This window comes from Myxocyprinus asiaticus, chromosome 16 (assembly GCF_019703515.2).
Source record: "Myxocyprinus asiaticus isolate MX2 ecotype Aquarium Trade chromosome 16, UBuf_Myxa_2, whole genome shotgun sequence".
Lineage (NCBI taxonomy): Eukaryota > Metazoa > Chordata > Actinopteri > Cypriniformes > Catostomidae > Myxocyprinus > Myxocyprinus asiaticus.
Window position 1 is genome coordinate 48,399,240 of NC_059359.1, and position 23,056 is coordinate 48,422,295.

General features: G+C 36.4%; 1 protein-coding gene across 2 annotated transcripts in view; it reads right to left on the reverse strand.

Moving 5' to 3' along the window:
- The window catches only part of bbs9 (Bardet-Biedl syndrome 9), a 211,442-nt gene extending 194,121 nt beyond the window's left edge, over positions 1-17,321 (reverse strand). For both annotated transcript variants that reach the window (XM_051720610.1, XM_051720609.1), the window contains exons 1-6: positions 17,220-17,321; positions 13,901-14,013; positions 13,032-13,182; positions 10,954-11,018; positions 10,305-10,418; positions 6,528-6,702 (exon numbers count right to left, since the gene is read on the reverse strand). In XM_051720610.1, the coding sequence (XP_051576570.1) occupies positions 6,528-6,702; positions 10,305-10,418; positions 10,954-11,018; positions 13,032-13,182; positions 13,901-14,012 (617 nt within the window). In that variant the 5' untranslated portion in view covers position 14,013; positions 17,220-17,321. The remainder of the gene's footprint in view (positions 1-6,527; positions 6,703-10,304; positions 10,419-10,953; positions 11,019-13,031; positions 13,183-13,900; positions 14,014-17,219) is intronic.
- Positions 17,322-23,056: the final 5,735 nt, after the last annotated feature.

Here is a 23,056-nt window from a genome sequence, read left to right on the forward strand (position 1 = left end):
TTTTGAAGGGTGAGATGCCAAAATATACTTCCAGTCAGGGACTAAAAACAGTTAAAGGAACGAAAACGAAATAAATACAACAAGTCATTTTCAATTGTTCCAGAGTGAAAACGTTATTTGTAAATGCTGGAAACCGGTTATAACCAGTTCATTTTGTTCCATGTTTCATGAAATTAAAGGCCAAAGGTTTTATCACAGTACATTTTTAGAACTATACCACTTCATGCTGCCCGAAAAAAATGAATGTGCTTTGAACCTGAAGGAAACTACTGCATCAAACATTTCATTGCCTAATTTGCCGTTGTGGATGTAGCATTCTGTGAATGAAGACCTTATTATCAACTATGTATAATTACTACATATACATGCACAGCTAATTCAGAAACAAGGAAAACATTATTAGAGATAAAAAGTACATTTCTCAGTTGTTTCCAAGTCTTCACGAATGATTGTTAGATATGATGCATCAATACAGATTTGATGCTGCCGGGTTTTGACTCAGTAGCAGATCTTTAATTTAAATTGTACTTAACTGTTAATTAACTGTATGCTTGTTACGATTTCTATTGTGATAAATCCTATTTAATTGTTTATTTTGAGGCAAGTGGCTTATTTTCAGCTTGTTTCCAGAACAGATTGCTTGCTTCTCTTGTGAGATCTGCAATTGGTATTTCACCCGCCCCTTAGGCAAGGCAAGTCAAGTTTATTTATATAGCACATTTCATACACAATGGCAATTCAAAATGCTTTACAACTAAATTATTAAAAAACAAAAACAAATATAAGATACAATTAAGAACAAGAAATAAGAATAAAAAGTAATAAAATAAATACAAATTATTAAACTGAATAAAAAAAGAAAAGGAATACAGAAACAAAATGATGCAGTGCAATCAGTAAGTGCAGCACAGTGTTCCGTCTGTAAATGCACAGCTAAACAGATGTGTTTTCAGTCCTGACATGAATGTGACCTCTACTGGAAGCTGGTTCCAGCTGCGTGTGGCATAATAGCTAAACACTATCTCACCTTGATTTAAGTGAACCCTTGGTATTTCTAACTGACTAATTATCTAAGAGGTCTGATAGTTTTATATTCAACAAGCATAAGTAATAGTACTTTAAAATCAATTCTAAATGTAACTGGAAGCCAGTGTAAAGACATGAGGACTGGAGTAATATGCTCAGATTTTTTGGTTCAGATGAGAATCCTTGAATGAGCTGCAGGTGTCTGATGGTCTTTTTGGGAAGGCCGGTGAGAAGTCTTTTGTAGTAGTCCACCTTACTGGTGATGAATGCATGAACAAGTTTCTCTAAGTCTTGATTGGTACAAAATATCTAATTCTCGCTATATTTTTAGATGATAGTAGGCTTATTTAGTAATTGATTTGATGTGACTACTGAAACTAAGGTCTGGCTCTAAAATGCCACCAAGATTCCTTACTTGATTTTTTGACTTAAGACCCCTGGAGTCAAGGTATGTATTCACCTTGGAAATTTTGCCTTTGTTGCCAAATGAAATGACCTCTGTCTTGTCGTTGTTTAACTGAAGGCAGTTTTGCACATCCAACTGTTAATTTCATCAATGCACTTGCACAGAGAGTCTATAGGGCTGTAGTCATTTGGCGATAGGGCTAGGTAAATCTGGGTGTCGTCTGCATAGCTATGGTAATGGTAATAATTAGTACCATAGTTTGGACTAGTGGGAGCATATACAGGTTGAACAGGAGCGGTGCAAGAACTGAGCCTTGTGGGACTCACGTCATGGATGTCCACTCAGATTAATAGTTCCCTATGTTCACATGTCCCTTCAAGATATGACCTGAACCAGCTGAGGACTGTTCCAGAGAGCCCTACCCAGTTTTCCATTTTAAAAAGAACGTTATTAACCGTTCTTTTATTTTGTTCTAACCGGTAACCATTTGGAAAGAAGGCTGCAGAACTTTTGAACTGGAACCAAAAATACAGTTTTTGCTCAGAATAAACCAAAATGAAAAACATTTCGTTTTTAGTCCCTGCTTCCAGTCAAACCTGACCATGGCGTGCAGCTCCCACACCTAAGCGTAAGGTTTCTCACAGTGTGGTCATACTAAGACTTTGATCTGACCTTGAAGTTTGTTTGTGTGTGTTCTGCATTGTGGATGTGTTATTGTCTCAACCCTTCCATTTCTGTGTGTGTTCTGCATTGTGGCTGACTGATTTTTATTTGACAAAATAAAAAAAAAATTGTTCTGTTAGTCTCACCGATTCATTTCTTTTAAGAGTTAAAACAAAACAATGTATATATATTTTTAATTTGTCCACTATAAAATAACACAAATGTAATTATGTGGTGAATAATGTTGATTAGAGATCTGCATGCTCTGTTTAGTCTCTCAAGAGTCCACTAGTGTGCTGGACAATTGTTGGCTGCTTTTCCTTCACTATTCGCTCCAGCTTATCAATTTCAAAACATTAAGTTAAATTTGAGTTTTGTAAAGAAATTCATATGTAGGCAAAATTTATATTTGTCTAAAACAAACAATTTCAGAGCAAAAGCCTTTAGATCGAAACCTGCATAACTCACAAAGTACATGCTCTCTATACAAGTTTTTAATTAGCGTAAATATACTGAATCATATCAGTACTGGAGTTCTATCATGAATATGTGAGTAAAGTAGTCTGACATTGACATAACTTACAGCTCACATCTTGTATTTAAACTGCGATTCTGATATAACACAAGAGCTTCCTCAACATGAAGCATATCGTTTGCCATAAAAAGACGAGCGGTGCAGTAAAAATAAACAGCGGCGATCAATGAATGGAAATTTCATTAGGATATGAAAACATTCACTTATCACGTCTCTTAACCAGACTCAGCTGTGGAAATACTGCTACACCCAACCTACCATATGCACTATCAAACATACTCTATTTTAACACCGTTTTTCCTTTGCGCTGCACTCCTGTACCCTCTTATTTAAACACGGGACACAAAGGATGTGGCTGAGCTCTCTTTCTCTCTGTCTCAGTCATAAAAAGGCATATTTAAACTTTGATGAAGGCAGTATTAAACACTGAAGAGTGTACAAGGCCCAGGTAAGGTTTAAGTTCAGTAAGACTGTATATCAGGGCTCGGCAAAAATGTAAAGATTTTAAAAACTGGTCCCTTTCAATTCATGAGTGTGAATTTGAATTGAATTGGCCACACCCCAAAGGATCCTGAGTGGGAATTATAGGAAGAGGAGTTTTATTAGTCCAAAAACATGTTTTGTGACATTATTCTGTGAAACTGAATGTTCTTTTAACATGGTTCACATGGCTTCATAGTCACCATGAAAGTTCATTTATTAAATATGATTTGGGTTGATATTTTTCAAAACAAACAGATTTCAACTTTTTACTTTTTGTTATATGAAGGTCACATTAAAATCAGTGGGCACAGGTTCACCAAAACTGGACAGTTAAAGACTGGAAAAACATAGCCTGGTCTGATGAATCTCTATTTCTGCTGAGGTACACAAATGGTAGACCCACTGCAGCCTCAGCTTTCTGTTCTTGGCTGACAGAAGTGGAACCCGATGTGGTCTTCTGCTGTTGTAGCCCATCCGCCTCAAGGTTTGACATGTTGTGCATTCTGATGTTATTCTGCTCACTTCAATTTTACAGAGGGGTTATCTAAGTTGCCATAGACTTTGTCAGTTCGAACCAGTCTGGCCATTCTCTGTTGACCTCTCTCATCAACAAGGTGTTTTGTTCTGCAGAACTGCCGCTCACTGGATGTTTTTTGTTTTTGGCAACATGCAGAGTAAATTCTAGAGACTGTTGTGTGTGAAAATCCTGGGAGATCAGCAGTTACAGAAATACTCATACCAGCCCATCTGGCACCAACAATCATGCCACGGTCCAAATCACTGATATCACATTTTTCCCCCATTCTGATGGTTGATGTGAACACTAACTGAAGCTCCTGACCCGCATCTAAATGATTTTATGCACTACACTGCTGCCACACGATTGGCTGAATAGATAATCGCATGAATAAGTAGGTGTACCTAATAAAGTGGTCAGTGAGTGTATATTTATATTTATATATATCAGATACATGGAAATATATATCCATAATATGTAAGAGATAGTTTACGGCTAGGTGTGCGTTAAAGGAGTTTAATGCACGAAATGGAGACAAAGAACCACCCAACGCGAAGTACATTAAAATAGTTTAATGCTCACCTAATTGTGGCGCTTGCACCATGGTCACTTGCTAGTAGGGCTGCACGATTTGGACAAAAAGTTATATTGCGATTATTTTGAAAAATATTGCAATTGTGATTTGAAATGCGATATGAACAAAAAACTAGTTTGATTCCCTTTGACCAAAATTTGGTCATGTTTTGCCCATGTTCTACTGCCAATAAAAAGACTACTCTTTGAGGGATTACACTTAAAGAACCAAACTCAGACCTTTTTCACTTCAGCCACAAACAAATAAATAAATAAAATAGTTATTCAAATAAAAAAAAAATAAAAATAAAAAAACACTTTCTTCTTCGTATTCACATTGAACCTGTCCATTGTGTACCTGTTTTTTTGTCTACCTAATATAGGGTTAGATCAGCCCACTTTTCATCATTATTATTATTTTTTTGGATCCCAGTAATATATATATTACATATATTATGATTGAACTACTATAAAATGTATAATAATTAATAATAATAATAATAATAATAATAATAATAATTATTATTATTATTATTATTATTATTACTCAATTGTATATAATTTCTGTATAAAAACTTAACTTGCATGGGGCATTGCTATGCGGTTCGGTAAAACCAAAGTCTAAGTTCTAAACAGTCGCTTTTATTTTGGCGACATCTGCATAAAGAGTTTGTGTTTTAATTGTGTTTGAATTTACATTTACATTTATGCATTTGGCAGACGCTTTTATCCAAAGCGACTTACAGTGCCCTTATTACAGGGACAATCCCCCTGGAGCAACCTGGAGTTAAGTGCCTTGCTCAAGGATACAATGGTGGTGGCTGTGGGGATCGACCCAACAACCTTCTGCTTACCAGTTCAGTGCTTTAGTCCACTACGCCACCAGTTAAAGCTGTCATTGACTGGAAGGATAAAAATAACAGTTAACTTTATCTACGGGTCTTTAGATCTACAGTTCTGCCCATTCTAAATCAGACACAGATAAAGTAGTGTGATAAGATTTAATTTAATTGAATAAATTAAATTAAATGCTGTACGAATACTTAGAAGAGACATGAGTTTTTTGACCACACACACTGTAAAAACCCTTTAGAAGGGTTGGCACTCCTAAGAACATGTAATATATTATGTAATAATATATTTCTATACTTTGTCATTTTCACATAATGAGAGGAAACATTTCTCTGTTACGGACGTCACAGTTGTAAAAGTGCCACTTACATGATAAGGGGAAACCATCCAAAACGCTTTAAAACCTGCAAGCGTTGACCTCCGAGACATCAGTATGGTATCCATTAAGGCTGCGATATAAGATTGAAATCGTCATATGACCTTGCGCAATTACTAAACCGCAAAAGGCTGCATTTTAAATCGTCTGCATTGGCTGCCTTAGTCAGTGGCGCGTGAGCTAGCGGCACCCTCTAGTGGTTGTGTGCGCCACATGCTGAGCAGCGCAGCAATATTAGATGATGTTCATCTATTACAGTTCAAATCGTCTTCCCTCAATTTGCCATACAGCTAAAGAAGCCATTGATGGGTTTCCCGGTTTCCTTGTCTCTCCCTTCGTGAAAAACATAACTGAATGTCAAACCATACTTTCCTTACAAGCCTTATGGGTGTGTAACTGTTGCTTGATGTTCTCACTCCACGAGGGACTACTTTGGTCGTGTCATTTTTCCCCTACTGCTCATTCCGTTTGTATTGTTGGATCAGACACACGCAGATCCATACCTTAACTCCAGACTATACGCTTGACTTTGACTCCCTGATTGTAGTGTGGTGTTAGCTATGTATACTGTAATGTTTTATTGTTGTGTTTTTGTTTTGATGTATTTGTCTGTTGTTGCTTGTAAAGCACTTTGAGCTTGAGAAAAGCGCTATATCATTATTCATTATTATTATATAGAATGGTGATTAAAACAGACTGGAACTAACTGTGCATTAAACATTTTTAACGCACCCAATCAGAATCAAGTATTTGAATAGATCATGGTATAAATGGCAATAACCCATATGTTGTGTGTATAATAGCATGTTTATAGGTCATTCATAAGGGACAATAAATATGTATTATTAAAAGCTATGCTTAGAGCATCTTAAATTCCATTTTAATTATACTTCCTTAAAATCAATTTACAATCTACATCCTGTCTGCCTTCTCATTTCAGCTTTCAGAAATTGAATTGGAACTTAAAAGGCTTTCTCAATTTAATTAAATGACACATATCCTTGATGTATATGTGTCCAGATGGTGGTTTGTGGGATAAAGACACTGGTGGCGTGGCCAGTGACTCATGATTGGTTAGGAAGCGAATTGGCCTCACCTGTAGCACTCCACCTGTCGTGTCGAGGAGACGGTGATGAAGGAGTCCGTGCGGATGCAGTAACACAGAGGACCTGGCAACAGGAACCCCGGGAGGAAGCGGCCGAAAGCATAACTTTCCTGTTCGAAAAACATCAGCATCCCGTCCATCGACTGGATACAGATGAAGTGATGACCTGCACAACACCACCAGAAACTCCATAAAGACAACAGCTGAGCCAAGACAACAGAGCAATGTGTTTAACAGTGTTCAAGAGAAATGAGCTTTTGTCAATTAAGGGGCAATATTTGCCACTTGGAATTCATTTTCAGGGGCATTTTTTAACCTTTATGATGGATTGTCTTCTAACCATATAATAACACACAGCATTTGTCAAATACCTTAAATGAATTGTTTATTTGAAGTAAATTCTCAATCTGAACAACTATGACTATACATCGACATAAAATGCAAAAGTATCTGTAAATGATGCTATCATAAAACAATAAATGCTCTACTGGAATACGTTTCAACACTAAACCCTTAAGCAGGTGGACCTACAATAGAATATTATTAAATACAGCGGGGTCCAAAATATTTTCACACTGAAAATATGATACATGATGCTCTTTGGAACATTCTCAAATCATGCTGGATAAACATGGTAACATGGACCATCATGAGATGCTTTACCACCATCGGGTGAATGTGCTGTTCCCGGACAGTTAGTATGGTTACGGTTTATTTTTCCACTTTGGTGCTGCGAAATCTGGATTAGTATGTAAGCAACAAATACGGCAGTTGGTGACAGCGTGAGAGGTAAACATTAGATAGAGTGCATTATGGAAGATGATCACATATTCCAGTTTTTAGGACTGCTTTTTTCCCTGGTTTTTAATTTGCTAAAGCACAGGAAAGACACGGGCCATTGTGCAAAATGGAAACCAAAGACAAGGTGAGAGTTATACCATCACATGCTGAGGGTTGTGTTTGCCAACGGACACAAACACACAGAAAGGTAAAAGTTCACACACTAGCTAAAAAAGAAAATGTATTGATTTAATATTATACAAGTAATATAATTATGTATTATATGCGTATTAATGAGCTAATTAGTGTAATCTACCTACCTGAAGAAAAATGCATCGAAAAACATTTGTGCACTATACTAGTTAAATGATCATCATAAAATCATGAAGATACACTAATACAAACACATTTTTATTGAAGACCCTGTGAAATTAAAATTAAAGTTTTGCTGATTTAAGACAATCTGTATGCTAGTATACTTTTAAAAAAAGTGACAAAAGTTGTTTTCAGAAGATTAGAGCAATTAAAATGTACAATCTCTATCTACAAACTAAACAGAACCAGGCAAAATAATGACGTCACATAGTAGCTGTAAAACTTTGTCCAATCAAATGCTTTCTAGAATGAGAACGCACCCTCCACCTACAGTGCATTCAGAAAGTATTCAGACCCCTTTTTATGTTACCATATTTTATGTTGCAGCCTTATGCTAAAATGCTGTAAATTATTTCTTTTTTTCACATCAGTCTACACTCCATACCCCATAATGACAGATTTGTGATAACTTTGCAAATTTATTAAAAAGAAAAAACTGAAATATCACACTGACATAAGTATTCAGACCCTTTTCTATGACACTTTAAATTTAGCTCCCATTGGTGCATCCCATTTCCCTGGATCATCTTTGTGATGTTTCTACACTTTGATTGGAGTCCACCTTTGGCAAATTCAATTGATTGGACATGACTTGTAAAGGCACACACCTGTCTATATAAGGTCTCAGCTGAAAATACATATCAGAGCAAAAACCAAGCCATGAGGTCAAAGGAACTGCCTGCAGAGCTCAGAGACAGCATTTTGTCAAGGCACAGATCTGGGGAAGGCTACAAAAACATTTCGGCTGCATTGAAGGTTCCCAAGAGCACAGTGGCCTCCATAATTCTTAAATGGAAGAAGATTGGAACAACCAGGACTCTTCCTAGAGCTGGCTGTCCGGCCAAACTGAGACATCGGGGCGGAAGGGCCTTGGTAAGAGATGTGACCAAGAACCCGATGGTCACTCTGTTTGAGCTCCAGATATCATGTGTGGAGATGGGAGAATCTTGCAGAAGGACAACCATCACTGCAACACTCCACCGATCTGGGATTTATGGCAGAGTGGCCAGATGGAAGCCTCTCCTCAGTGCAAGACACATAAAAAAGCACCTAAAGGACTCTTAGACTGTGAGAAACAAGATTCTCTGGTCTGATGAAACAAAGATTGAACAGTCTCGCCTCAATTCCAAGAGTCATGTCTGGAGGACACCTGACACCGCTCATCACCTGCACAATACCATCCCAACAGTGAAGCATGGTGGTGGTAGCATCATGCTCTGGGTTTTTTTTTTCAGTGGCAGGGATTGGGGGACTGGTCAGGGTTGAAGGAAAGCTGAACGCAGCAAAATACAGAGATATCGTTTTTAAAACCTGGTCCAGAGCGCTCAGGACCTCAGACTGGGCCGAAGGTTCACCTTCCAACAGGACAATGACCCAAAGCACACAGCCAAGACAATGCAAGAGTGGCTTAGGGACAACTCTGTGAATGTCCTTGAGTGGCCCAGCAAGAGCCTGGACTTGAACCCAATCGAACATCTCTGGAGAGACCTGAAAATAGCTGACCACCGATAGTCCCCATCCAACCTGACAGAACTTGAGAGGATCTGCAGAGAGGACTGGCAGAAAATCCCCAAATCCAGGTGTGCAAAGCTTGTTGCATCATACCCAAAAATGACTTGAGGTTGCCAAAAGTGCTTCAACTATGTACTGAGTTAAAAGTCCAAATACTTATGTCAATATGATTTTTCAGTTTTTAATAAATTTGCAACATTATCAAAAATCTGTGTTTTGCTTTGTCATTATGGGGTATGGAGCATAGATTGATGTGAAAAAAATTATAATTTAAAGGCTGCAACATAACAAAATGTGAAAAAAAATTAAGGGGTCTCAATATTTTCTGAATGCACTGTACATATAATCAGCGCACATGCCTGTGTTCTAATTGCCGCTGATGATACCTTCACAAGGCACTTCGACGGGAGCACAATCCATGCTGTAGGGTCATTACAAACAGAATTTCCATAAATAATCAATCACTCAAAAAGTTAGTTGTAAATGACTGTTATCACCTTTCAGTCCTCTGAAGCTCTCACAGTGGAGAATAACTGTTTTTTGAAGGTAATAGGGCATAGGGATGATCACTTCTCAATGGAATGTGCACGCAGGTGTCCCAAGTCCTAATTTTTTTACATTATTTTTTTACTCTGGTGTAGTGTGTTGTATAAAACAGTGTAATGGCAATTACTGCAGCTTTTGCATGAAAAGCCAGTCAGTGACAAGTGCTAATGAGATTTTTGTATTATACTAAACATCTCACAAAATCAAATACCACCAGAGCGGCTGAGCTAACATTTAAATCCAATGTTACTGTATGTGTTAATGTTTTCTGGACTGAGCTGCAGAGTCATATGAAAATCAAAGAGACTGTGCTGGCCTCATGTGGTTCATCAAGGAACTGCACTAAAAAGATACTAAGTCTGAAATCCTATTAAGTAGATGTGTGCCACTATTTTATTTAGTGGGTCAATTTTAATCGGCTTTCTTCAAACAAAAGAGATTGGAAGAAGCAGAACCCACAAGCAGATGGTAAGTGAGAAACCTTCTAGATCACTTATACGGCGCAAGTTCAGGGCAAGTTAATGTTGTGCATAGCATACAGATGAAACAGCTTACCTGTGACGCCCCCAAAGGGGCCGTACGTCATGTTGCAGGCTGTTCTCTGTAGATTGTGTTCATAAACCAATCGCAGCTGATACTGGTCACCATGTTCAACATTACCAGCAGTGCCTGACAAAACAAAAGCAGCAAACATCAAATCAACAAGTCAAACATCACTTCTGTTGCATACTACCTGAACATCACATATAACAATAACACTCATAAGTACTCAATGAGCTCAGATTGACCTGGTAGGGGTTAAGGATTACAAATTTCAGCAGTGTGACATGCATTTTGCTAATTATTTCAGAATTGTTATACATGTTCAGTTCATACAACATCACATTAATGAACTACATGGAATATTTGTTCTTTAAAAAATTCATGTCACACCACAGGACCATCTAAAATGTGACTGTAACGAGTGAAGTTAAAAATATAATTAAATAATTAGTGACTAGTTACAGCACCAACAATACATACTTTCCCTTATACATTGATATAAATTTGAACCACAGAGTCCATTAGCATCTTGTGCGTCAACTATCCTTTTATAAAATCAGTCAAAAGCTCAGAATAGCCTTTACATGTGTACAATTCTGTCTAAGAGGTCTGCCTTGTAAAACAAATTCAGCATTCAAGGGTGAATGTGTGATGCATGTACCTGACACAGCATAAACTGAGAGCTTCCTGGGGTGAAGCACTGCCAGATGAAGCAACTCTGAACAACTGGACAAATACATGACAGAGAATAAAAAAAAAATCATGTCACGAAAATTCCCAAAGCTGAATCGGTTCTTTTCAAAGATGTGCACGTGATTAAACAGGAATTGCTCATCATCATCATACTCCAAAACTGGACACTCAGGAGGAGACCCAAATGTTTTTGGAGAAAATACAGTAATGAGTGAAAACACTGTATGTGGGAGCTTTAAAGGGACAGTTCACTCAAAAATGAAAATTTTCTCATCATTTAATCACCATCATGCCATCTAAGATGTATATGACTTTCTTTCATTTGCAGAACACAAACGAAAATATTTGGAAAACAATCTCATCTCTGTAGGTCCTTACAATGCAACTGAATGGGGTCCAAAACTCTGAAACTCCAAAAAGTACATAAAGGCAGCATAAAAGTAATCCATACGACTCATATAGTGTTTTAATCAATGTCTTCTGAAGCGATCTGATCGGTTTTGGGTGAGAACAGACCAAAATATAAATCTTGACAGCAGTCTCCCTGGCAATCATGATTTCAAGCTCGATTACACTTTCTAGTGCTTGACGCATGCACAGAGTGCTAGAAGACGCTGTAGGAAGTGTAATCGAGCTTGAAATCATGATCGTCAAGGAGACTGCTCTCAAGATGTATAGTGAAAAAGTAGTTATATTTTGGTCTGTTCTCACCCAAAACCGACTGGATCACTTTAGAAGACATTAATTAAATCACTGGAGTCTGATGGATTACTTTTATTCTGACTTTGTGTGTTTTTTAGAGCTTCAAATATTTGGTCACCATTCACTTGCATTGTGAGGACCTACAGAGCTAATAAATTCTTCTAAAAATCTTCATTTGTGTTCTGCAGAAGGAAGAAAGTCATACACATCTGGGATGGCATGAGGGTGAGTGAATGGTGACAGAATTTTCCTTTTTGGGGAAACTATTCCTTTAACATTACACTCAACATTCTAGGTTGTCAGAAATATGGTGGGCAACAATAATAATGGTAAACAAAATGATCACAAGAAAGATATTTAAACATATTCCTAAAGGGGCCTCTTTAAGGGGTCTGCTGCAAACTGAACAAATACTCAAAGCAACAAAATGAGTTTAATGATGATCAGAACAGAGTTTCTTTGGCATAAGTTACAGTTTGACTTTAAGCTGTTCAATATTTTAATTGCCTTAATATTTAGCTGTGGCTAACATTATGTGTGCAACACTATTATAACATGATTTTCCTTCTACTAAAAAACAAATTGTGACACTGAAGAAGACACATCACTTGGACACTTTCTACACAATGACAGGTGATAATAATAATAATAACTTTTATTTTTATATAGCGCCTTTAATGGTAGCTTCTGAAGGCACTAAGGTAAAGGTAAGTTAAAACAAGTAAATAATCTCATTCTATTTGCTCAATTTTTACAGAAACAATTACACGTTACCAAAGTTACTATAAGAAAAATGATCAAACTAATATTTTTCTTCACTTTATTCCAATTATAAGTTTATCAATAACTACAAAACATTTGGTCTCAAACTAGCTAGCCTCTACTGATCAGAGTAAATATGCAACCAATTCAGGCTATATTTTGTTGCATTTCCATCAACAAATGAAGTTTAAAATTAAGTTTATTGCTAAACAATTTTCAGACATTCCCCAAATGTTGGTTACAGGGTTTCATGAATTGCAAACCTCATATAAAATAAATAGACAATAAAACAGCTCATACAATACAGTTTAACCTCCTGAGCTGCATGGAAACATTTCCTGAAGAATCTTCTTTCACTGAAGTTTCAAGCCCTATTGTTTACCCTATTCGTGGAAAGTGCCATACACATTAAGTTTTGTCCATGTATGGCAGATCATAAAAGATGTTGAATATAGTTTGTAGGGGTGTTGATGAGTTATTAGTGATGATTGTTGTAACGTGTGGCTGCTCTCAAATCAGTCTAACTGTCAGAACACAACTTCATTGGTTAACGGACACTAAAAATGATTCAGTGAGACTTACGAGACAAACTTGCCAATCTCCACCTGTATGATGGGGTCAGGAAGCTGCACCTCCAGCAGCTGGGCGTCTGCCTCCATTGGCTCGTCTGGTTTAGCAGGGTGTGGTGAGAAGATGCGTAACATCCCCATATAACTGCCAACCACAATCTTATCTGAATCAGAAAGTGAATATGAACACGGCTTCAGCTACAGTTCAGCATTTGATTGATTTAATTATTTATTGAAAAAAAAAAAAAAAAAAAAAAAAAAATATATATATATATATATATATATATATATATATATATAGTATACTGTATACAGTATATATTCACTCAATAATATAATAAACTCGATATTCTAGATAACTATATAACATAAGTTATCATGAATGATGTATTCAATATGTACATGAACAATACAATAAGTTGTGTGTTATTAGTTAAAACAGGTTGTATTTGTTCATTATTGTAACTTAGATGAAGATCAAACCAGATTTTAAGACTAATTTCTACATAAATGCAGGTAATTCCAAAGGGTTTACATACTTTTTCTTGCTACTATATGGACAATCATAACAGAAATATGTTAACAGAAATAAAATGATCAATATAAGTTTACAAATATGTTAGCTAGATATTATCCAGACTATCTATTGACTAATTTTACCCACTGACTCTGCCCCTTTAACTAGATGGGCACTTTAAATCGTTTAGCTTGAACTGTATGATTTATAAAGACTTTAACATACCCCATTAATGATGAAACATAAAGACACTTATAAAACCAGGAATGGTCCAATTATCACATTTGCTGACAGTCATTCTGACAGCTTGAATATGTGTGTTAAACAAGTCAGAGGGTCTGCAGCATATTAGCACTTGTTCTTACCATATCCAGTGCCACTGTTATCCACATCACCAACACACAAACAGCCCTGATCAAACTCTTCCCCCTCGCCAAGCACTGATGCCCACCAATCACGCGCCTTGAACAGAGACATCCTATGAAACAGGCGAGAGGCTCATTAACTCATTGTCCTTACAACACCAATCATCTGTCAGATGACATATCCCCTGCAGTCAAAAGTTTGGAAACACTTCTCAGGATCTTAAAAACCTGTTGATCTAAAGTCTTATGTTTTTGTTTTGACCAAGAAAACTCTAATAATGTTTCTTCATATGCATTTCTTCACTAAACTATATATATATATATATATATATATATATATATATATATATATATATATATATATATATATATACACACACACTGCCTGGCCAAAAAAAAAATATTTTTATCAAAGAATATTTGACATTATTATTATACATTGTCAACAAATTCTAGAAATGAACACTGAGAAAATAAAGAATAAATAAAAATACAATAAATAGCTTAATAAACATCAGTACTGTATGTTTAGTATCAGTCAATTGCTGACCATTAAAATAAAGAATAAATAAAAACACAATAAATAACTAAATAAACATCAGTACTGTTTAGTATCAGTCAAATGCTGACTATTTTAATACTGCCAGTCAATTAGGGGCAGGTTGTAAAACAAGAAGCATTTACACCTGCCGAGTCAAAAGATAAACAGCAGCAACGGTGATACACTGTATTCTGCTATACAAGTACAGGGGAAACTTTCAACGGTGGAAAACCAGACTTAAATATTACATTTTATAAATGCAAAACAGGAATTGTTCGGTTGAATGGGGTACCAAACTGTGAATCCTGAACAAAACAGTTTGGTGAAAACATATTTACTCATTAGCTTCCACTCAGCTGACAACAATGAAAGTAAATATGTGATTAGCTAGTTAGCTATAAGCTCATTGTCACAGAGAGTAAAAGACAGACGTTGTTTATTTTACTTTCCAGCATTGCGTCTCACCAACTAGGTAACAATGTAGCGTGAAATCAACACTCAACAGACACAATCCACCACTGCACCGTTGTCTGCTGAGCTGCAAAAAGATGCTCTGATGTTTACCTTTCAAACTGGCCATCGGGAGAACTGGGACCTTTCCCGAAAAGGGGCCAAATAGGCCACGATAAGCGTTTTGTGCATTTTGTAACGGATTATTTTATAATAGCCTATAAAAATGAATAGACGATACACTGGAACAACAAGACGCAATTCAGCAGCCAAAGACGTTTGTCAGACATGTCATTGCCCCTCGAGTACTCGACGAGATAAAATGACCAAAATGCCCATCCCTAGATATTGGTCAAAAATTAATGCAACTCTGGATGGAAATAAATGTTGTGACATTGCATAAGGTTGTCAAAACAATGGCATGACAAATGTGCGCTTTAATCAAAGCTAATGGCAGTCCAATTAAAAATTAGAGTATGCAACTTTGTGTGTGTGTGTGTGTGTATTATTCTACATTGTGGAAAACACAATGAGTAAAACAAATTAAGTTTTGCTTTAATCTAAAATTCATCTTTTTTTCTTGTTATTATGAATCTAATAAAAAGAGAAGTGAGTAGATCTACGAGATCTAGCCAATATGTCATTTTATATTTATTATATTTATATTATTAGCAGACACTTACAAAGTAAAATACAGTGAAGTGCACAAATAAAATCAAAGCACAACAGGCAGTGGAGATCACTATTTGACTGAATGATTTTAGATGACTGATCAAATACAGAACAGATCAGAACGAGCAACCACAGCAGAATCTCATTATCCTCATTTGGGTGTTCAATTTCGAGCAAAGTAATGTCCCAGGGGTGGATTTTTATTAAAACTAACAGATTTCAACCTTTTTCTTTTTGTTGAAAATAAAATGTTAAAACTTTTAAATCACATAAAAACTGAAGTGGAACCTTTTTACCAGACCTTCATTATTTATTTGTGGTACTTTGCAAGTGCTTTTTATGATGCTACAGTATAGATTACTGTTTTAGTCTTGTCCCACACCTAGACTTTATAAAAATATTAATTATTATGTTTAAAACTATGGCAATCCAAACAAAGAATGAAATAAACAAAGCATTTCAATATTTATTGTATGAAAATGATTTTTTTTTTTTTAATTATGCCAAATTATATAAAAAGTTTGAAAGCATTATTTAAGTAGAGTGTATTTAGGATGCATAAAGTGCAATCATAAAGACATCTCCACTAAGAACAGGTCAAGTCATGCCCTCAGAAATGGAAATTCCATGTTAATGTCTTTGTTTGAAAGGGAACGATTGCACTGATTTTCTCATGTCTCTATACTGTTTCAGTGTATGTAAAACAAAGCACCAGTTATCTAATAGCATACAACAGGTATCACACTATTTGAGCAGGTTTTGGATTTGCCAAAGTGAATCAGACACCACTCTACATCCATTTGATGGCAGGGAGAAGCTGAGGGGTGAGTGAAAAAGATGCACCCAAGCAACACAATACAACTCATGATGTTCATCCAGACTTTATGGCAAATAAGGAGGACATTTATTTAAGTTAAATAATCTTGCAAAAGCCATAATAAATAAATGAGAGAATTATCATGTACTACATTGTTTAAAACCTGTTTTGTGTGTACTTAAATGGTCAAAGTGAAAATAATATCCATGTCCAAATAGCCTAATACAGGGCCCCAACATGAGAGTCGGACTGAACTCTCACTGAACCACCGGATGTAAAACTGACTGTAGTACAGACAGGAGAGTCACGTGACTGCGGATTTGAGCAGCGGCACAAGCAGCTTTCCTCACTAACTGCTGACTGCTTAACAGAGCTAATCCACACAACACAGAATGGAAACACAGGGAAGAAACTCAATCCAATCAGAGGGAGAGATTTCTGAGCATTCAACCAAATGCTTCACCATGTCAATGCTATCTTTATTATAGTCAATATCTGTGATGAGTCTTCATATTAGGATCAGTAAGTCCATTAAATCAGCATTTATTAGCATGAGGGTCAAACGACGCCGTAGAATACTGTTTGAAATCACTCTAGAATAGAGTTCCAATCCAAAAACAACACAATTGTAAAATGCATTATTACCTACAATGCCTGAATGAAACAACAGTCAATATGCAGTCGTTGATGTAGTCTAGTAATGCTGTTTTACACTGTAGTTTATTTAGTTGTCGAGTGTGAGGGCAATTCAGATCAACCTGTTGACACTTGACAGTCTGTCGATTATTACGATCGTTCAGTGCTGTTGCGTGAAATGAATACAGTTGTTGATGTTGTACCTGTAATGATGCAGTGAGATGTTTTCCAGTAATGTTTGAAACAGCAGCACAGCTCAACACATCTCATCACACTCGACCTGCTGTTGTCATGGTACTGACACCAACGCTGAAGCAGCACTGTGTGACGTAACGGGGCTCTATCAAAATAAAAGTCCCTGATCTTCACCGTAAAATACTACAGAGCCCCATAGAGGAGAGGGACGACATGTATTTATTTTAAAATAGTTTTGTGTTCCCTCACTATTATTTTGGGTTCCCCTGAAATACCTTTATCTATCCATTATGAAAATTAACCATGGTTTAACTTATATGCATAGATTTAGGTAGGCCCTAACAACTTTCAGAAACTCGCCATGGAAGGTGAGCGTGATAACGAGGAGGCTAAAAGCTACAGCCCCTAGCGTCAGTCGCTAGTGCCCCTCTTGAGGCCAGGGGACTAAGGTTTACACACTGCACACTACCTACCATCTGGCTACCGTTACACATGCATACTTTCTGTGTACAAACGTTTTTTCAAAAAACGTCCTGAGTTTTGCATTCGGCCCAGTGAAGGATTCTGCTTTTATGGCCAATGTTACAAGATTTTCGGTTAACAAAATTTTTGGTTCACTGGAAGTGGCTCAAATGAATATTCATGAGTTTCATCAACATATCCATGCTCGATGCAGCATGTCTTGCGTTTTGTCTAATTTGCCCAGTTGCGGTATTTTCCCGTCAACGTCCTCAGGAGGACGCGTATGTAAACGCGTTCTGCAGGAGACGCTGATGTAAACACAGAGAGTGTGCACAACGGCTAAACCCAACCGTGTAGCGCATGATCATCGAGTGAAAACATTAACCACCTGGTCTTTTTGAACAAAGTGAATCTTTTAATTTCTTGTTCACCGCCACATTCACTGACTCATAATATTCGTTCACTAATGTCTCTCCCTTTCGAAGCCAATGAGCTCTAGTTTGCAGCATTAGGTTGCTTTGATGGCTTTTCATGCCTGTAAAGGCTGACTATAGCGTGAGCCAATAGCATTCGAGTGTGGGCTGTGAAGGAGCATATCATTGGTTTGATCCAATGAACGAATACGCCCCTTCACAGAACGAGCGAAGATCAGAATCCGTTGACCGACTGAAGGAGGTATGTTGTTCGTTTACTTTGGTAATCACTTTCAACAAGAGGAGAAAGTGGCTGGATGAATTATGAGTACAAGTGACTGATGACATTACAATGACATTAGGACATAACTGAATCACTTATTTTTATTTTTAGACTAATGTTGTCTTTTTGTATAGTCATGTCAAAGCAGTTCACAGAATGATAGCTATGCTTTGCTGTCATTTGTGGGGAAAACGCTTATGATTCTTAAACACTCTTCTATTCTATTAGTTGATTTATATATACAGTATATGTGCAAATTTGAATAAAGTATAATTGGACTTGTTCAATGGTTTAAATGACTCACTTAAAACACATAAAACAAGTTCATATGTTGCCACCTACTCGTTAAGGTGTGATTTACAAAAATTGCCACTGAACGTATTAAGTGAACAAATCTAAATGACAGATAGTGAAACATCATCTAGAGTTTATTCATGTGAAATTTGTTGTAGTAATAGATTTTTGTGTTGTTGAATATAACATTAAACTATAGAAGTTGTGAAATAAATGATTTATGTTCTATATTTTTTTTGTTAATAAATGGAGAACAAAAAGTAAATGATTAAGACAAATGAAACATACTGCCAATACATAGACAGTTACAATAATATATGGTTTGTCTGTATTCTTCAAGCAATTTCATTTTTTTTTTTTTTTTATAACTTCATAAATGTTTATTATAGAAAAATTACAATATTCTCAATGAATATTTGCTGGCTATCTTAAAAATATGTAAAAACACAGTTTAAAAAAACAAAACATCATCTATGCAACATAGCGGAATACATTAAAGGCCCACATCTTATAGTGCCATTGGGGGTTGTATTTACGTTTAATAATAAAGGAATTTTCTATGTTGAGGCATTTCATTATTTGACAGTTATTACTACAGCTCTCTGGGCTTCCAGAGCCCTTCAAGTGTCAAAAGCTCCCAGTAAATAAACACACACATGACAAGGCGAACATGAATAACCCATCTTTAATGATTGTTTAAACCTATTCCTCCACCAAGGCATGTAAATATGGTCCAGTGTTGTGGGCTCGTTGACACGAGGTGCTACAGTGAGTTCGTAATGTAATACATTTCTCATAATATAATAACCTATTACATTATGAGGAAAACATTATTAGCCTACATTATGCACTCACAATTCTATTACATTTTAAGTAAATTATTACATTATGAACATTTATTACATTTTAATATGTGCAGTTGTTACATTATTCTTTGGTATTACATTATGAGTTGCTACAACATCCACTTCATATTCATTCAGAGAATGGTATATGCATAATAACAACAATTTGTGACACAACAGTTCATCCATGTACCTTCCGTACATTTCATATCCGTTTTGAAATCAAAAAACAGAAAATGAAAAAACAAGTGTTTTCTTTTTTTTCTGCTAAAGTAAAAAACAAACATACACAATTTGACTCATTTAAAAAAAAGTCAAATTCTAGCCTTTTTCTATTTTTTGTTTCTCATTCTCCCTTCTCAAAACTAAAACTGAAGAGAAGAAAAAAAAAACTATTTTTAATGTACAAAACTCTTCTCATCAACACTTACAAAAGTCACCAGCAGGGGAAGTAAAGATAAGAGGCCTAACATATACTGTATTTTACGTGGGGTAAGAGGATGTGACTATTTGGATAATAAATAATAGTATAGTAAATATGGCATTTTGTGGAAAAACTATTGTGGGGGGGGGGGGGGTGGAGTGTTTTGCTGCCCTTCAGCCTGTCAGTGGGGGATTGTGCTGTAGTGCGCGCCCCTTAAGGCACCTCTGCTTAAATCTCCCCTCGACCAAAAGGGCACCTTTAGATTTGTGGACGAAAGGGGCAGGGGCTTACGTCCCTGTATGGGATCAAAATCAGGGAGAAACTCTGGTAATTATTACCTTTCCCCATGTACCCATAAAACTAAGATCCAGCATAAGGAACAGCAGAACATAAAGTAGATTAAAAGTGTCAATCCTCATTAGCCTTCACGCAAACCTCCGTGGACATTTCGGGAAATTACAGTCTACAGATAAGTTACAGATAATTGGAAAATCAAATTTACTAAATCAGTATTAAGGACATTTTCCTACAACTTAAATTTCAGAATGCATAATGCATTTTTTAAAAAGGGAAAAACTGTTTTAATGAATAATATACCAAGGCAAATAATTTCTACATAAAAAGACAAGTTGTTTTTGTTTTCCGTTTTTTTATTTTAAAACGGATATGGAATGAACAGAAGATACACTGATGATAGTTCAACCTTTTAGCATCATATTTGATCTCTTTACGTTAACACATTGCCAATATTATTTTGGAAGTGGTTTGGAAAGTGAATAATGCATAAGTACAACCTTAAAGACACTTTTCTAACTGTGAACTTTAGACTATGCAAATGAGTTCCACCCTGAGAAGGAAGGCTGGGCCACACCATGTGTGCCACCTCTGATTTCAACAGCCAATCAGAACACTGGAACAAGAAGGTGCCAAACTGGAATCTCCTCCTCATCAGAAAGGGATAAGAGACAGTAACACTCCACCATTCTGAGTCTTAAGTCCAGAGAGTGTGTTTTTACTTCCTTGTGTTGATAATAAAGTAGGAGGCTCTAAAGGTTAGGCAGAATTTAACAAAATCCTTCAAATATTTTAGATGACCAACTCCCTCCAATTTACATATTTCTAATTTATTGAATGGTCCATTTGGATCATTCTTATACTATTAATGTGAAACTCCTTAGCTATTGCTCTAAGGTAAACTGAGGGAGGGGTCATCTGACATTCATCACACACACACATGTACACCTTAAGTGACATGTGATTAAAAATCACCACATACTTTAGTGTCCTCTGTGATGTTGTCTACATAATTGGGTGGCTGTGTAATTACCACTACATATATAAGATAAAGATAACATGAAAAGACAATTGTACTCTTATAAAAACACTGATTTGTGGAAGTGTCGGACCCTTTTTGAGTTGACCCAACCCCCTTCTGGGGTAACCCCACCCCCTTCTGGAGATACCTTGCCCTCTTTTAGAGTTTTCACCCCCATTTGGAGATCTCCGGGCTGCAGCCATACCTACTTGGGTATCGTGGCACTTTGATGGTATACATAATAGTGACACATGTATTGTATCAAGCCAGGCGCCAAATGGTCTGCGCATCACTGCATAAAGTCGAACACACCTACTGTGAATGAGCTTCTCTTATATGCACTCATGAATGCCCAGTGGACGTTGTTGGAGCCATGTCCACTGGGTAGCATTGTGGTAAAGTAATTAGGGATAATGAGAGCACCTGGGTTATGTAAGTCAATGCATTTATCCAGGTTATGTTGTAATCATAAATGTTACAGGTCATTTGTTAATTCACCCCTGATGGGTGTCTGAGGGTCTGACCCATGTCAGGAATGCTGTAACGGCGCTTGATTATTTAGCCCGGCTCCCAGAGAATGAATATACATGAGTTGTAATTAATGCATTGATCATTTGGCAAATTAAGCAAGAGATTTAAATTAACGTGTTTACATTTTATGCCTCTAATGTACCACATGTATTGACACAAATGTATTCTTAGCATTCATAACAAAATATATTTCTGCCTAACTTTGCTCTGTTGCGTTTGGACATATTTTTCTGTGTTGTTTCAGTGGAACAAGGCCTGTTCCAGTGAGGCCTGACTCAACCTTGAGGGAAAGACAGCCCTCTTTTTTGTCTGTCTAATGATGTCATTGCAGGGATTGTTTGGAGTTTTGAGAGTCAGGTGACTTAGCCAGAACGTTTCTAAAAGAAGAAGAGCCCTCTCGATCTAAAACAAATCTTACCTGTGTCTGCAGACCAACTTTGACCTAGTGTTTAAAAAAATATAATCTTTGAATGATTCACATAGTTTGAACAGAACACCATGTTTGGACGACTTTCTAAGATTATCTGTTTTCTGTATTATTCACCTATCAGAACTCTGAACTTGAAAGATTTTTGTCAATTCATTTGCATATGCCTATAATTACTGTTGTTTCAGTGGTCTAAGTAAGCTCGAGGTTAGACCCTCATCTCAATTTTTGTTTCTCTCTTTTGCCTTTGGAAATGTGGAGAACTTTGTCTTCAGTAAACTCTCTCTAAACTGATTGAAACTCAACTTTGACTCCTGGTCTTCATTGTTTATAGTAGTCTCTGTAATGGGTCAAATCCCCTACAACAGTGATTTGTGAGAGTATGAAAAACAGGAGAACAATGGAAAATGTGCAAGGAAAACATGTATTGGAATATGGAATTTATGAACTGGAACTGTGATGGTATGTGTTTGATTCTTTTAGGATATAATAAAAAAGACATTATTTTAAATTTACAAAGAACTTGGACTCTCTGAACACAAATTAATTACTTGCTCACAGACTGAACACTGTGCACTTATTCATGTGTTCTTTTTAATTGATTGAATACATTTTTAAATATTTGTTTTGTTTCTCAATTTAAGTAATTTTAAGATTTACTTTTTTATTGATTTTGGTCATTGGCTTTATTGTCTGTACAGATGCAAGTTGTAATATGATGTTTATGTTGTGGATAAAGCTGATTAATGTCACATGTATATGATGTGTTTGAGAGAGGTAATTAACCTGTTATTAAAGTTCATTGTACAGGTGTTCAGCTCATGCAGCTCATGCAGGGAAACCCCTAACAT